Source organism: Aedes albopictus, chromosome 3, assembly GCF_035046485.1.
Source record: "Aedes albopictus strain Foshan chromosome 3, AalbF5, whole genome shotgun sequence".
In the NCBI taxonomy this organism is placed as follows: domain Eukaryota; kingdom Metazoa; phylum Arthropoda; class Insecta; order Diptera; family Culicidae; genus Aedes; species Aedes albopictus.
The window spans coordinates 202,418,012-202,435,362 of record NC_085138.1 but is presented as its reverse complement, the minus strand read 5'-3'; the positions used below and the strand labels follow the sequence as shown (position 1 = coordinate 202,435,362).

The 17,351-nt window shown below is 40.4% G+C and overlaps 1 protein-coding gene across 32 annotated transcripts in view; it reads left to right on the top strand.

Moving 5' to 3' along the window:
* The window catches only part of LOC109404958 (basement membrane-specific heparan sulfate proteoglycan core protein), a 305,493-nt gene that overhangs the window by 255,996 nt on the left and 32,146 nt on the right, over positions 1 to 17,351 (top strand). For 30 of the 32 annotated variants that reach the window (XM_062858588.1, XM_062858581.1, XM_062858573.1 and 27 more), the window contains 17 exons: positions 1,205 to 1,338; positions 1,407 to 1,500; positions 3,258 to 3,641; positions 3,706 to 4,112; positions 4,179 to 4,463; positions 4,524 to 5,488; positions 5,558 to 5,675; positions 6,475 to 7,539; positions 7,592 to 7,855; positions 7,918 to 8,083; positions 8,342 to 8,506; positions 12,775 to 13,095; positions 14,518 to 15,097; positions 15,158 to 15,272; positions 15,335 to 15,482; positions 15,939 to 16,119; positions 16,177 to 17,174. In XM_062858588.1, coding sequence (XP_062714572.1) covers positions 1,205 to 1,338; positions 1,407 to 1,500; positions 3,258 to 3,641; positions 3,706 to 4,112; positions 4,179 to 4,463; positions 4,524 to 5,488; positions 5,558 to 5,675; positions 6,475 to 7,539; positions 7,592 to 7,855; positions 7,918 to 8,083; positions 8,342 to 8,506; positions 12,775 to 13,095; positions 14,518 to 15,097; positions 15,158 to 15,272; positions 15,335 to 15,482; positions 15,939 to 16,119; positions 16,177 to 17,174 — 6,390 coding nt within the window. The remainder of the gene's footprint in view (positions 1 to 1,204; positions 1,339 to 1,406; positions 1,501 to 3,257; positions 3,642 to 3,705; positions 4,113 to 4,178; positions 4,464 to 4,523; positions 5,489 to 5,557; positions 5,676 to 6,474; positions 7,540 to 7,591; positions 7,856 to 7,917; positions 8,084 to 8,341; positions 8,507 to 12,774; positions 13,096 to 14,517; positions 15,098 to 15,157; positions 15,273 to 15,334; positions 15,483 to 15,938; positions 16,120 to 16,176; positions 17,175 to 17,351) is intronic. The other 2 variants (XM_062858589.1, XM_062858577.1) reach the window with 1 other exon arrangement.

Sequence of the window (17,351 nt, the reverse complement as noted above, 5' to 3'; positions counted from 1 at the left end):
TTTAACGTGAATAAAACCCATATTTTTTTAGCGAAATGTGGAGGGAATTATTCGCGATCGACACGGGCTATATCCAATTTATAACAACCTATAGAAACATTCCACATATTGCGCGAGAATCAAACTTTGGTTTTCAAAAATTGTTATGTTGTTAAATACATGCCAACCAGCATGTCAGACGATCAGATTTGAATAGAAGATTCAATCTATGCTTTGTAACCGAAAATTGGATCTTTTTACCACGACAAAAAAAAATTAAAAAAAAAACAGGGCGTAACGAGACACCTTCCCTTTTGACTTAACGCCAAGTAATTTGCTACTTTCTCGAAACAGTTTTCAAAGTTTCAAATACTATTAGAAGAATATAAGAAAAGAAATTATCGTCATTCTAGTGCTAGGAGCACGGAAATATCGTTCAATGAAGTTCAAACACCGCGGTGTAGAAGTGCGTGGAATGTGTCTATATGTAGTATATTTAGCTCTGCTATATGACCAGTTGTGACCATCTACATACACTTCTCATTATTGAGCTGTTTTGATTTTACTTTTTTTAATTCATCATACAAAGTCGATACCCGCAAAGCTCAGTTATATTCTGAAAAAATACTGCCACGAATCCTATCTAGAGCAGTATGGCGAGCGTTAAAAAAGAAAAAAAAATGATATGTACAGTCAGGTTTCTTGTACGCGGGGGATACGTGTCGCTCTTATTCGTGAACTCAGTTCAAAATCTCAAAAAATGCATAAAAAGTCTCACCATTTCTCGACGAAAATTCAAAAATAAGACGATGAGAAAAAATGTGTGTGTATGGAGTTTTCATTTACACGGCCGCGGAAATAGAAACTGCGTAAAAAAGACCTGACTGTACTTATCTTGTAAAGCAGATATGTGATGCCATAATATATCCATTAATCAACTATGTATTTGTATTTTTGCCGTAAAGGTTGAGTAATATTCATAATCCATCTAACACTATACTTCTTTATATGAAACCATGTAGCTACTCACCTTCTTCTCCATGAGGAGAATATTTCATGTTTTTATTAACAATCAAGTACCTAAGATCATTTAGATCTGAAGTTTATAATTTTCAAGATATTTATTTCAGCGCAGCACATAACCCATAAATATTTATGGTTCATCATGGGACTTACTATACCCATTTGCTGTTACGTCGTTATAACATTTTTTTTCGACTTGCAGGCCGTGAAGTCGTCTTCCAATGTCGTGACGAGGGTCTCCTTCGGGCCAAGGTCCGATGGACACGCGCAAACGGAATGCCTCTTCCTCCGGGATCGCGTGATTTGAACGGCCGATTGGAAATTCCCAACATTCGGGTGAGTTTGTGAAATCGCCGTAAGCTTGGAATTATGTCGAACTTTTACCAACTGACATGTAATTACAGTTTGACCATAATGGTGACTACGTCTGTGAAGCTGTCGGATATCCGAAATCGACACCCGGAAGCACCAAAACGGTACATTTGATCGTGGAACGATGTAAGTATTTCTATAGTTTATTGTTGACATTTATCGACCTATACTTACATAAACTAAAACCATATTCAATGCAGCGTGGAGAATCAAATATAGGAAAAATCGTAACAATATCATAAAATATGGCACGGTGCCACACATAGGGTTTGAATTTTTTGGATTAGGTAATAATTAAATACGTTTGACTGGTATTTCATGTATATGTGGGTAATGAAGATAAATCGTTACTTTTTTCATGCTGCTGGTACTGAATTCTTGGTTAGTAAAAAAAATCATGCGTATATCATACATCAACATTATTTAATATATCTAAAAAAATGAATTGTCTAAACAATTTAAATGTGCTTTCTTTGTGAATTGTCAATCACAAAATTTAAAACAATTTGTCTGTGTCAGACTTTTTCAATCAATATTTGACACGGTGTCGGGTCATTATCAGTGTTGGTAAAAACTCAAATTCTCAAATCTCATGGTTGAGTTGTTTCACGCGCGATTCTTGACTCGCTAAACTCACCGCCGAAAAAATCATGCATGAGTTGACTCGTGATTTCACTCATTGCTTTATTTCTTAGTGTTCTTATTATTTACATCGAAGTATTTAGGATTATGTGATAGAACAAAAGCCAATCTAGCGTACAACAACATCGAATGCCGTTCAAATTGATTTGGATTCGTTTTACAAGCGAACGAGATTTTGGCGCTTGACTCGTGAGAGCGAGATTTTGCATGAAAATCTCGCGCGTGAGAAAATGATTCAGAATCTAGCGCGAGTTTGCTCACGTAGGAGCGGTTCATGAGTGTGATTTGAGTGTGATTTTACCAACACTGGTCATTATGACAAATGAGTTTAAAACCGAAAACGAGCAGCCTAGTTGAATGCTTAGCTTATGATATATGCATAAATACCTCGAAAGAACAGCCTATTTAAAAAAAAGGCTAAATCTCTGATAGGAAAGCTAATAGGGAGGTTCACCTAACAACGTAAACTGATTAATCGTCGCGAACACCAAGGCAATCTTTGATTATTTAATTATGAAACACTTCAAATAAGCAGAAAATCATGGCTTACGCAGCATTTTAATCTGTTTAGTGAGTACCCCTAATACATAGTGTGACCGCACAAAATCATTGTTAAAGAAATAAGCTCTAGATGCGAGGTATGTCACAGATCGTCAAAAAATGTTCCAAGCGTTTAAAAAAACCATTTTACCATATTTAATGTAAGAAATTAGAATTGACCCAATCGGTTTAACGTATTTCGGCCCAATGACCTGATACTTGAAGTTATATCAGAAGTGAATACTTAATAGATAACAGAAACAGAAGCTTTTATAAATTAGGTAGTAAAAGCTCTTCACTAGCTTTTAGAAGGAAATGTATTGAGCACTTCAATTTATTTATAATTAATTATTATAATTAATATAATTAAATTTTGGATTAATATTATGAATTTGTAATTTTACATAGTAATGAACTGACGCATCTTTTTATGCTTGTTTTGCTCATGTAACAATTGAAAGAGACAATAATCTAATGCTATTGTAAGTAAAATATCAAAATTTAACAATGAAAATAAGATGTGTTGAGTAATAAGTTTTGTGTTAAAAACAGTCGGTATGGTGCGTCAGTCATTCATAGATAAAAATATTTTACGTTCAGCAAAGACAAATAAAAGCATAAAGACTACAACAACTAACAATTCAACAATAATATATAAATATGATAACAATGAATAACAATAACAATGAATATGATTTCAGACAATTATGCGGAACGTCCTCCTTCAGCATGTTCAATTGCTCAAGCAACGTGCATGAATGGCGACTGTATTGCCAAGTCGCAAATATGCGACGGTAACTACGACTGTACGGATGGTTCCGATGAAACCGGGTGCAGCAAATCGCAGCGTTGTCAGCCGAACGAGTTCAAGTGCCGCAACAGCAAATGTATTTACAAAACGTGGCGCTGCGATGGAGAATCGGACTGCGAAGACGGGTCTGATGAGGAAAACTGTGCTACTCTGCCACCGGAAGCACCGTGTCGGTATGACGAATTCCAGTGTCGCAGCGGTCAATGTATCCCGAAGTCGTTCCAATGCGACTCGCATCCAGATTGCATCGATAAGTCGGATGAAATTGGCTGCAGTAAGCATCGAACAGGGGTGTCTAACTAAACTATTGCAATACTCAACCATGCTATTTTTTACAGTGCCCCCTACGGTAATCCAACCACCTCCTCCTTCGAGAGAAATTGTAGCTGGAGGAATCTTGAATATCACATGTCGTGCCACTGGTGTTCCAATCCCGCTCATTGTTTGGCGGCTCAACTGGGGACACGTTCCAGACAAGTGTCATAGTATTAGTGATAACGGTTTTGGAGTACTCACTTGTAACGATATGCAACAGATAGATTCTGGTGCTTATTCATGTGAAATCATAAACTCTTTGGGAACTCACTTTGTATCACCTGACACTATTGTAACTGTCACCGGAAATGCCACCGTTTGTCGCTCAGGATACTTCAACAGCAAGGCTAGGCACCCCAACGAATGTATCAATTGTTTCTGCTTTGGAGTGTCTAATCAATGTCAGAGCGCAGATTTGTACACATACGCTGTAAGTTACACTTTTTCAGTGAAACCGGATGATGGAAATAATCGGTTCCTCTTATAAACCATATAGCTACATCCACGGGTCACCTCTCTTACCATTGTTGGCGTAGAAGGGCCGTGGAGCGGACAGCGGCAAATAACTGAAGGAGAGTTCAGCAATCATGATTTGGTTGCAACGAGGCACGGCGTCCAGTTGAGGCTTGCGAACATTGTCCCCAGTAGGCAAATTCCGTACTACTCACTACCTGTTGAATACATTGGAAATCAACTCAAGTCCTACGGAGGATCTGTTCGATACACTGTGGAATACGATGGAAGTGGTAGGCCGAATACTGCTCCCGACATGATTATAAAGGTATGACCATAAATGTATCATCTGTACTGTTTACGTAACCTACTGTCAATTGTATTCCAGGGAAACGGATTCACATTGCTCTACAACCACAATGCTCCTTTCTATCCAGATGAAAGGAACCAGGTAACAGCTACTTTCCTACCTGGAGTATGGCGCAAAGATGACGGTACCATGGCTAATCGAGAAGACCTCATGATGGTGTTGGCCAACGTTGAAAGTCTACTTATAAAAATGCTGTACGTTGACGGAGTTGAACGAAATATTGAATTGTTGGACATCTCTATGGATTCTGCAGCAAATCAGGATCGTGGACTAGGATCGGCCACGTTAGTTGAGGAATGTAGATGTCCGCCGGGATACAGGGGACTATCCTGCGAAAACTGTGATTATGACTACGAGCGACAAAGCAGCGGCCCTTGGCTGGGACGATGTGTTCCCAAAGCACAGGAATGTCGTCCGGGGTATTATGGAGATCCCAACCGAGGAATTCCATGTAACCCATGTCCCTGTCCGATAAGTGGAGATAGGTCCAGGGCAAAGACGTGTAAGCTTGACAGCCGAAATAATGTCGTATGTAACTGTGATCGAGGCTATATCGGTGACAGGTGCCAACAGTGCGCTCCAGGATACATCGGAAATCCAATGGGAGAAGGTTGTTCCCCAGCACCGGTCTCCAACTGCAATCCGGAAGGCACACAACAATCATTATCTGACGGTCGTTGTATCTGCAAAAATGGAGTTACTGGAACATACTGTGACCGCTGCCAGGCAGAACATTTCTTCATGCACGACAAAGGCTGCGTTGAGTGTTTCTGTATGGGAGTATCCAGAACGTGTTCCAGCACTAGCATGTACAGAGATACGATTCAAGCATCATTCAGTGACGGCCAATCTGGATTCTCACTTATTTCCGACTATACGAATCCAGAAATTGTCGCCACAAATATACCAGCCTCTAGAAGCGAGATTGTGTACCGAAACTTCGGTACTAGCGATGATACTTTCTATTGGAGATTACCTGCTAAGTAAGAATAGTAATTCAAGTACCGCCGTAACAATGATTGATTTTTTTTTTTTTCATTTTATCCAAACAGATTCCTCGGCAATAAATTGACATCATACGGAGGTTTCCTTAACTACACCCTACGCTATACGCCTCACTCCTCGGGAGGAGCATCGAGAAGCAGCTCCCCGGATGTTGTTCTCCACAGCGTAAGTAGAACACATGTGATGAAAATCGGGTTCGTTATTGTGATTGCGTTGAAGTCTTTCTATTCAATGCGCGTTCCGTTTCCAGTGAGTTAAAGCTCTACAACAAAAGTGCCTATGTAGCTTTACAGATTTTTTCGAATTTTCTTTCACAATTAAATAAACAAATAAGGTAACCCAAAAAAGTGTTACCTTTTGGGTGGATGAAATTTTCGGATTTTCGTTTGGCTTGTCATAAAATACAAGTGTACAGGCGCTTGGCAGTCAATGCCAATTTACCGGCCTATATCTCAATATAATGAAATAGTGTGAAGAAATTTGAACACAAACCACCCTACCCCCTCCCCCCACCCACAGGGGCTTAATTATCGTTGCTTATAATATTACATAGGGGCTGTCCATAAACCACGTGGTCATGGGGGGAGGGGGTTCGGCCAATGATCATTTTGTATGGACAAATTAAAAATTTTGTATGGACAAATGACCACGCGGGGGGGATGGGTTGAAAAGTCCCAAAAAAATGACCACGTGGTTTATGGACAGCCCCATAGTGCAAAGTTTCGAACAATTTCATTGGAGATAAAATAAAATGTTTATGCCTCTTTCACTTTGTAGCACACTTCGTCTCTGGCGGATAACTTTTTTGTCCGCCTTGTTACAGTTTTGATTGGATTACTATCTTTTTCTCTATGGAAGATACACGCTAGTCTTGCGTGACAATGCACTTTAAAATAGCCCAAAAATCTATTTTTAGGTAACTAAGGTTCCACTAACCAGCCTCCTCATCATCATCTTCTTTCAGGGTAACAAGATTAAGCTTCATCACTATCGAAATGAGGGCAGCATTTCACCGGTCGGATCCAGTACATACACCGTTGCGATTTTGGAAGACTTCTGGCAGAACTACGAAGACGGAAACAAAGCTTCTCGTCCTTACTTGCTGATGGCGCTGGCCAACGTAAGTGACGTTTTCATAAAGGCCACCTATAATACCATTTCCAACGAGGCAGCTCTGTCACATGTCAGCTTAGATGTGGCGGCAGATACGGACTACTACGGAACCGGCACACGCGCCTGGCCTGTTGAGCAGTGTCAGTGTACAGAAGGACACATTGGTCTCTCGTGTGAAGATTGTGCACCCGGTTATTACAAGGGTGACGGTGGTCTATATCTTGGACTGTGCGAGAAATGCGAATGTAACGATCACTCGGATGAATGTGATCCTGTCACGGGAGCTTGTATGAATTGCCGACACAACACCTACGGTAGCAACTGCGAGTACTGTCAATCACCATACGTTGGCAATGCTACCGGAGGAACTCCTAATGATTGTACTCTTGGTACCTCGGATCCTACTTATGATTGCAAGCATTGCGATGTAAAAGGCTCAACAGGCAGATGTGATGGATCATGCGAATGCAAACGATTGGTTGAAGGATATCGCTGTGATCAATGTCGGCAAGGATCGTTCGATTTGAACGCAAATAATCCCGATGGATGCCGGGAATGCTTCTGCTCTGGAGTTACCAAATCATGCGGTAAATCCCGTTTGTTCCGTGAAGACTTGCCTTTGTTTATTTCCGGAGAAGAAGGCTTCTCCATCACAAATCGCGACGGTCACGTGTTCAGTAAGGAAGGTTTCGATGTAGCACCATATAGGAACGAAATCAGCTACAACTTCAGAGACAGAAATACTTACTACTGGAGCCTGCCGGAACGATTGCTGGGCAGCCAAATCCTGTCTTATGGAGCAAACTTATCCATTACACAATCTACCGTTGGCTCGGAGCCCATTCCTGATCAAGATATCATTCTAATTGGCAATGGGTTGAAACTTTTCTGGTCTAGACCACACTACGAAGATGGGGTAAGTCAATGTGATGTATCACAGGACTGGTTTAAATTATCATTTGTTACAGGCATACTCGGTTCCACTTTTGGAAAGTTACTGGACTGTGCTAGGCCCCAGAAGTCCTTACAAAGCCACTCGTAATGATCTGATGACGGTACTCTCAAACCTGGATCAAATTTTGGTCCGGGCGACAGTACGAGATTACACAACCAGGTCGTCCATCAGTGACATTGCGCTGGGAACCGCTGTGACAGCACAAACCGATCAAGGACCAGCCGACGAAGTCGAGTTGTGCCGCTGTCCACCAGGATACCGCGGAACCAGTTGTGAAGTAAGTTTACATGTTTAAAAACTCCTGTATAAAATATACTTTAATATCCAACGCAATCGTAGTTATGCGATGACCTGCACTACAAAGATGTATATGATCATTCGGCTGGTATTCATGGAGTGTGTAAGCCATGTCCGTGTGAAAATGCAGAATCATGCGAAATGAATGGCCGAGGTGATGTTAAATGCAACTGTCTTCCTAACTTTTACGGTCCGAGCTGTGATAGTCGTAAGTACGCTTTTGTTTCTGAATGCCTGACAAACTTTGAGTTTACGGAAATTATTTAGTAAACGCACTGAATTAATATATCGCCATATGTCATTACACGCACTAATTTTTATCACATAAAGGCATATGAGTTTGTTTGGTAAGATCTCTTCCTAAAGTGTTGACATTGTTTTCCTGCTTCAGATCAATTTAATAACTATTTCCATAAAATTTCATCATCATGCATACATACTACAACATTGGTGACTTACATTTTAGGTGAATTCACAAGTTCTGTGAAAAATATCACAGGGCATAAAGTCAATTGCACCGACTACACGATCATACTCTACAATAAAAATGACAGCTTCGATCACTATGAGATTCGCGATGAAAAAGGCGTAGAAATTGGAATCATTTATAAGAGAAAGCGATCATTCACAGGTTGTTGTTGCATTTCCATTCCATACCGTGCTTTTTTCCTTAAGCTGTCTTATTTAAGGGACAAACAGTAGGAAAAATTTGGGATTTCAAAATACAAATATGGAAGCTATGGTGGTAGATTCGATTCTTGAAATTTATTTGGTGCACAAAATGCACATCTTGGAAGTAAATTATTTTTTATTCGAAGTAGATCAGATTCGATTGTTGAATTACCATAGAATTTTAAAAACAATTCAACGTTGTTTTGTTTATATTGGCGTCTTTTTCGGTATCCATTGGGAAGAGTGGCTTCAGCAAGTTTTGAAATAACAAATAGAACAATATTCTATTTAGAAAAGGAGTGTAATTCTTCGCTTTTTTCGAATCGTAAGTAACAGTTTAAATAGCAGAGCTTTTGATGAACAATCAATTAGCTATTGATTTACAACTACTTGTTAAATACTTATAATTTAAAAATACCCATTTGAAACAACTTCAAAATTTTGATCCCACCTTCCTTTTTTGGTTTCGTGTACGTACATGTCTAGATATCGTTGCAAAAAATAAACTTTATATTTTAGAGAACCACCATTGCTTTAAAAATCTTCCACTTCAAAAGACAGTGTTTGAAATTCCAGATTTTACACTTTTCCAACAAAAGCTTGGACAACCTACTGTCTTATTTCAGATTATTCTTAGAATTGTGCAACGTCTTGTAAAAATGTCCGTCGACTATTCGTTACCTGCTGTACACAAATGCTCTCTTTACGGAATCCATTGTATGCGATCCTATTTGCTTTTAGGAAGTCTTCTGAATATAACATGCGTTATAGTGCAACTTTTCACATTCACAGCAGTCATAAATATGTGAAAGTCAATAGAGCAATGCGACTTTTGTTGATTACGGTTGGTTTAGAATATAAAAATATGAACAATATATATAATATTGATGTTTTTGGCACGCCTATTTTGAAATATCAAAGTAAAACGTTAAGTAAAAAGTGAAACGAAATAAAACAGGATCAAATAACTATCCTGATAAGCAACTAATTCACCAATTATTACGACATTTCAAAATTTTCTAAAGAGATGTGCATGTTTTCCCGAAACTCTGTTTGAAAATTGGATCGACTTTTGTGTTTTTTTTTTATTAAAGTTAGTTCAATTTGTAAATTCGGATTAATTTTCCTCAGTCTTCAAACTGAGCTACTCTTGTCGTATTGTAGGTATACAAACACCGCCTGACTCATGTGTAGCTGATAGTAAAAGAAATAATATATACCCGGATCTAAGGGAGGGCCGAGGGGGGGGGGGGGGGGGGCAGGACCCCCACACTTTAGGGCCCCCACAAAACCCGTTTCTGCTTGCTAAACATTAACTTTATTGTTCAAAAACAAAGGCAAACTTTTTTGGTCATCACATTTGTACATCCGAGGGGCCTCTACATTCGCTCCGGCCCCGGGCCCCCACAATCCTTAATCCGGGCCTGTAAACTATATTGGCTGCATTCAGAATGACAGCTGCGCCAAAGCTCTTATTCGTTCATTAAACTTCTCATGTCTTCATCTTTGTACATTGCAACTCGCCTCACTTCTTTATTCCATGGTATCATAGGAAGAGCATTTTTTATTTAACTAAAATCAGTTTCTCTATCACGTCCTCACTCATAGTAAATATAAACTAATAGTAGATATTAGATATATGATGGCAGCTATTGACTGAGGAATCTAGGCATCTGGGATGGTTTTGGCAGTCGCAATTACAATCAAACGATCACATATTCTTCTTCATCCGACGTTTCGATGTATATTACATCTTCTTCCAGGAATTAGAAATTTAGTTTGTTTTTTTTTTATTACGGGATTTTCAGCCATAGACAGGGTAATCGCGAAGGGAGTGGGGCACGTTCGGTGTAGTACTAAATTTGTAGTAATGAGTTGAATTTTATTATGGTGAGAAGGTCAGTTTCCTGTTTCTGCAATGAAATGGTACAAAAAGCGTGGGTATTATGATCAGTGCTGCAATTTTTCGACAGGCCTTTATGATAGCGATATTTTGCTTTTTTCATTTTCTCTGTTTTGTTTTTCCTGTCAATGTTGCTTTCCGATCAGTAACACGGGAGCGAAATGAAATAGGTACTCACACTCGCACGCAGCGTGCTGAAAGCGAGAGCTGACAGGGCTAAATTTCCATTCAATTTTCTGTATTTGAGTGTTTTCACCCGTGGTAGCGTATAGGGCACTCACTCTCACAAGCTACCGCTTGAGACGAATAGCCTGTCAGCATGAGTAGTGTGTGGATGATCGGGAATTGAGCTTGTTGGGTTGCTCACGAATGGAGCTCTCGGGTTCTGTCAGTTCTCACATCGAGGAACTGAAAACGACCGCCGCAGTCATTCATTTTCGGCTGAAAAACAGGCACTGACTCTGATATTTTGCAGGACTGATTATGATTCCTTGCCTAATTTGATGCAGTTTGAGCAAAACATTGGATAACTATGTTGTTTATGTGGCAAGAAATGGAGAAAACATCAACATTGTTGTCCAAAGTTTTGCTCAAACAGCATCAAATTAGGCAAGGAATCATAATAGTCACGCTTTTTGCATTATTTAAGGAGAAACTTCAAAGAATACCAATATGGCTGCCACAATGGCCGACTTGGACCCCTACTCACGTTTTCAAGAGCACAAATCTTAAAAATTCGTAAACAAATGCGCTCGCTTTGAAAAAGCTGCCTCCTTTTACAAGTGAGCAAAGCCAGGATAATCAAGTGCGGCATGATTCGATGCTTCGTTCGTCAGATTTGTGCCTCTAAAGTTTGTATGCAAAATTGCAATGGGATTTCTTGATGTTTCACCTTAATTGCAGAAACGGAGAATTGACCTTCTCACCATACTAAAATTCAGCTCATTACTACAAATCTAGTACTCCACCGATCTGTCATATTAGAAGTGCTTTCGTCTTGAAAAGCTTTGTGGAAGCATAATCCGTTCTAAAAAGTTATTAAAAAAACCTTGGGATCGGTTTCTTGAACACTAGGTATGTTTTTGCCGAAATCCGTTCGCACTTCTACTAACAACACAATGGAATAAGAATATCTGATCGTTCGATTGCGATTGCGATTGCGACTGCCACGGCGAAAACCATCCCACATTGAAGATAAAGTGTCGGACAATTAATATGCACCAAAACCGTTTACCCATACTAGTCAACTTTGAAATACCACATCCCAGTCATTTCTCAAACGATCGATTTCATTTTCCTGTGACGAACTACAAAACACTTCAGTTTTTAAAAAATATTGAAAAAGTAAACCCATGAAACAGTTGCAAGCGAAAAATAAAAATGCACCAAGGCAAAAAATTATATAGCAAAAAAGCAGGCTATAAACCTGGTTGGTGTCTTCGGCACATCTATTCGTCTTCTCACAAAAAAACGTATTTGTTGAAGACACCAATACTTTTGGACGTCATCATTTTTTGCCACATGATTTTTTGTCTTAGTGTATTTCTATTGTGATCAATAGTTAAAACCCAAATTTCCAATAGTTTTTAAAAATTGAAGTGATTTGTAGTTTGTTACATAAAAATGAAATCGATCGGTTGAGAACTGAGTGAGATGTGGTATTCCAAAGTTAATTCTACTTGTCCTTGATGGCTCTAAGTTTCCACTGGCATTTGGCCTGCATCTCTTCAACTTAGTGTTCTTTAAACATTTCCACATTTATTAACTGAAGGGCTTTCTTTGTCTGCCATTGCATGAGTTCGTATATTGTGAGGCAAGGACAATGATACACTATGCCCAGGGCGTCGAGAAAATGTTCCCGACTGGAACGGGAATTGAACCTGTCGTCTCCGGATTGGCGATCCATAGCCTTAACAACTAGGCAAACTGGAGACCCAAAGTTAATTAGTTTGTATGGAAAGATGGCTTTGGTGCATTTTAATTGGCCGATACTTTATATATACAAATAGACTATATTCTGAGTCACAAACCTTATTTCCCTAACATGAAAACTACCTGACTTCGGGAAACAATTTGTCGCAAATAAAAAAAATCATAAAGAATTTATTCTAAATTCCAACTGTTCTCATAGTTTTACGTGTACTAATTCAATAACCTTCAAAATTTACTAATATAACTTTAGAGAATGTAAGTCCAACTGATCCACTTGCGCTAATATTATCACCAAAAAGCTTATTAAAATGTATTTACCGGACAAAGAAACTATCGCAAACGTAAAAGAGACACCTGTCGTGTTTTAATCCTCACTATTCTGTCATGATCAGGACATCCCGATGGTGGAGTGGTTCCTCCACGTCCGACGCCGCCACCGACTATCGAAGTATCTGTGGCTTCACCAACAATCCACATCGTAGAAGTTGGCCGCAACGTACGGCTAGGCTGTACCGCTCGGTATACTGTATCGAAGCGACCAATCGAAGTACGATGGGACCGGCAAAATGGCGGTATGCCCGACCGAGCCTACACCGACAGGGGAGGCACCCTGATAATCACCAACGTTCAAATCTCGGACAGCGGTGTGTACGTGTGCCAAGCGGGAAGCGGTCCAGATACAGCTTACCAGCAGGTTACAGTAACCGTCGAAGGTAAGTTGGTTCACACTAATAAATTTCACAACAACACAAAAAACCAGCTCCTATCACTGAATAAGATGTGTGATTAGAAAATGTAACGTCATCAACTGAGTTCACAAACCAATTTCAAAAAATACTCGAACGCGACACCACTGCCAAACGCGTCAGTTTTCGCAGCACCATCATCACCATTCCTTTGTTCGATATCCAGTTTCGGTTGCAATTCAACACTTTTAAGCCAAATTAGGCAGCAATCCGCCGAATCAGAATTGCACGAGCACCAGAGTTAAGGAGAAACTGAATTACCAAGATAACTCTGTCTATTCTCCAGAAGAGTATTTATAAATTCCATCCACCAGCCCGCGACCCACCAGTGATCCACTACCCATAATACTAAAAACGCTGACCCAGACAACTAACGCCATTCAGAGAACAAGCCCACAAGTTTCTTGTGGAAAAAAAGTCCTACAGTAATTCTTCCTCAGATTTTCAAGATTTTGTACATAAATCTTCAGAAATATTTCAAAAATGTTATGGATCAGATTATGGTTATTTCAAAATAGATTGTTCATGTCTTTATCTCACAAAATACTAACAGAAATCCTTCTTATGGCTTTACATGTAGCCATCTAAAAATTTATCCATGATATAGTCGCATCTGAATTCAGAAATTGTTTCCAAAAATTCGATCCGAAGAAGAAATCAGTTATTCTTCAAGAATGTTTATTTCTCCAGTGGTGTGTAATATTCCGTGTAATTTTTCTGGCGACATTTCGTCAAAATTATTATCAAATATTCATCCGAATGTCCTTACTAGGATTTTCAATATATTTTGCACATGCGTATATTGACATTTTAAGGGCACACGTCTTGAAATCCCGCTTCAACCTTGCATCAAAACTTCAGATGCACAAATCTCAAGAAGCAAGCTTCAAACAACAATGCATTTTATTATTCTGTTCTTGCTCACTTGTAATTAGCTTAAAATAAAAAAAAACTCAGATGCGCTGGTTTTGTTTACGAAGAGATTTGTGCCCTCAAAATCGTGAGTAGGTGCCAAAGTCGGCCATTGTGGCGGCCATTTTGGGATTCTAACAAGTCTGTCCTTAAAGAATTCCGCCCAAAATTATTCAATGGTTTAAACAAGAATTTCTTAACCTTCCGTAACTCGCGCGGTTGGCCACCACCGCCAGCACCACGTTAACGCTGAACACAAAAGGCGAGATTTTTGTTCAACGTGTTGCACAAAATACAACAGCACGATCACTCGAGGGTTAAATATTTGTTCATGCTTTATGCTATTAATGTCTTACTCAAGCTATTTTTTTTTTTTTTTGAAAAAAAAGGGAATACACTTCATAGGTCTACATAAATTGCTCTTCTTTTTTTTACAAATAGAGATTTTCCTACTAATCGTTCCATTTTTCTTCCCAGGTGGCTCACCGCAACGTAAGCCAGAAGTTACCATTTCACCTGATTATGTCGATCTCGAAGAATATCATCCCGCTGATGTTACATGCACCGCTACTGGATTCCCAACGCCCGTGATAACATGGGAGCGAATGGACGGGCACCCGCTTTCATCCAACGTCATTATTGAGTATGGATTGCTGCGCTTCAACTCCCTCCGCAAATCTGACGAAGGAACTTATCGCTGCTCAGCGCGCAACGACATTGGTGAATCCGACAAAATTCTGCAAGTGTACGTCCGGCAAGCCAGACCACCTCAGGAGCCTTCGCACGAAACAGTACAAATAGATCCTGGCAATTATGAAGGCCGTTCCGGCGAACAAATTACGCTGACCTGTATTTGCAAACCACATGGTCAAATTAGATGGTCCAAAGCTGGAGAACCCACCCTACCAAGGAACAGCTATGTCCAGAACGAACTACTCATCATCGATCATGCCACACTGGACAACTCTGGCCGATATACCTGTACTGCCGTTTTCCCAAGTGGCCGAGAACGAGCATCTTACGTTGACGTTATGATTTCTCCAATGAGACCAGACCAGTACGAGCGTTTGGAATTTCTCAATTTGAAAGATTTGGTGATTAAACTTCTTTTTTTCAGAACCGCCCCTCGGGTGAAACCTTTGGAAAATAAGCATTTGGTGACCCAAGGAACCGATTACACCATACCGTGTGAAGCTAGTGGAAATCCTCACCCGACAGTCAAATGGACCTTGGTATGTTTTTTTTTTGGGAACAGCAAAACTTTGAGTTACCATGTTTTTATTTTCCTACACAGAGTGGTAAACCATTTGCACCCAACGTGCAACAAAACGGAAACATTCTCCGGATCCTCAATGCTCAGCCTTCCAACGGTGGCGTTTACATTTGTATGGCGGAGAACAGTGAGGGCATGGATCGGTCGTACACCGTAGTGGATATTGATCGTAAGTTTGAAATACGTTAATTCATGATGTAGGTTAAATTATTTACCACTCATACGTATATTCCTTCAAAATGCTTCCTAGCTATCGATGCTAACGGTAAATTTTCAACTATACGAAACTAAATTATGTAAACAAGCCGTTGGGATTCTGTGTTTAGTAGTCACTTGTTGGGCTACAATTCTATCCATTGAATCTACGTCCAAAAAAGAATCCATCTTCACTGAACCCTGTCAAGTGTATGGCGCCTTTTTCGACGTGGAAGGGGATTGACCAGTTTTAAGGTTCTTCAGTTCTTTAATTGCTGTTCTAATCTCAATTAGCGTCGGGGGCTCTACAGCTTGTCCACTGAGTCCAACATATAAAGAAAAATAACTCCATTTTCAACGGCTTCGATTTTGTTCACCCGCTTAATTTCGTATTGTTATGCTTCCTGTAATGCCTAACTTATTTCACCAGGTCGCGAAGCTCCAGTTTTGGAACTCTATCCAACCGAACCGCAGGTAATTAAGGTTGGCGAATCCACTCGATTGTCTTGTCGGGCCACTGCCGGAGTACCGTACCCAACACTCACTTGGGCTCGCAGGGATCGACGACCGCTATCGTCGAGAGTTTTAGAGGACTACCCAGGAGTAATTACGTATGTATTACCGCAAAGCTCAGTATACCGTTGTAAATAATTGAATTTTATATCTAGGCTCCGCGAAGTTACTCTAGAGGATGCCGGCGAATACGAGTGTAGAGCAGAAAACACTGCTGGCTCTACCTCCTTGACAGCTTCAGTTGATGTTCAGTTAGCTCCAATAATTACAATCTCTCCGGCAGTAGATGAATACAAACTCTACGAAGGAGACGAACTGAGCATACAATGCTCAGCACGAGGCAAGCCAGAACCAACGGTCCAAATAAAACCTCCTCAACATCACGAAATCGACTCCAGGCATTTGTCGCGATTTGAAGGTTTAGGATCGGCTAACATTCACATATTCCAAGCCGAAACTAAACATTCCGGAACATACGAATGTGTCGCATCTAGTCCTGCAGGCACTGATTCGCGCTTCATCACAATTCAAGTACAGGAGAAACGAGGAGACCTAGGATCTCACGACACTGATAGAGAAACTCATCCTCACCCTCATCCACGTCCACCATATACCAACCCAACGTATCCCGGGAGCCCACAGCAGCACACCTACAAAGCCATCCTTGGAGAACGATCTGAGCTGCTGTGCAATGAGGCATCAAGTGGTGCCCGCACTGAATGGCGTCGTACCGATGGTAGAAGACTTCCATACGGATCAACGCTCCGCGACGGTCATTTAATAATCGAGAACACTGGTCACGACGCTACGGGGATGTATGACTGCATTGCACATGATATCGTTTCAGCTCCTACTACTATTGTGCAGATCATGTTGGAAGTCATCGAACCACCACGCATTACCTTCAGCCCTGCAATGCCAATGGTAGTACGGTCGGGAGAAACAGTAATCATCACCTGTAACGCTACTGGAGAACAGCCCATCGATGTCAGGTGGCACGGAGAGAACGGCCAGTATCTACCGGAAAGGATACGGGTCAGGGGACTATACCTGCAGTTCACTCAAATCACACCAGACGATGCCGGACGATACTACTGTTCTGCGGCCAACCGGCATGGAAACGTTACCAAAGTGGCAGAAGTTATCGTAAACCGTAAGTTATTCTCTGGAATATACATACCGCAAAGTGCTGTAATTCATTATCGAACACGACAGGATTGGTGATGTTTCTTTCTTTTTTTTCTCTAAAAACCCTTGAAACCTGCTTCACCAACTCTGCACATATTAGACACAACACAAAAATAGCAATACCCGACATTATGTAAAACCA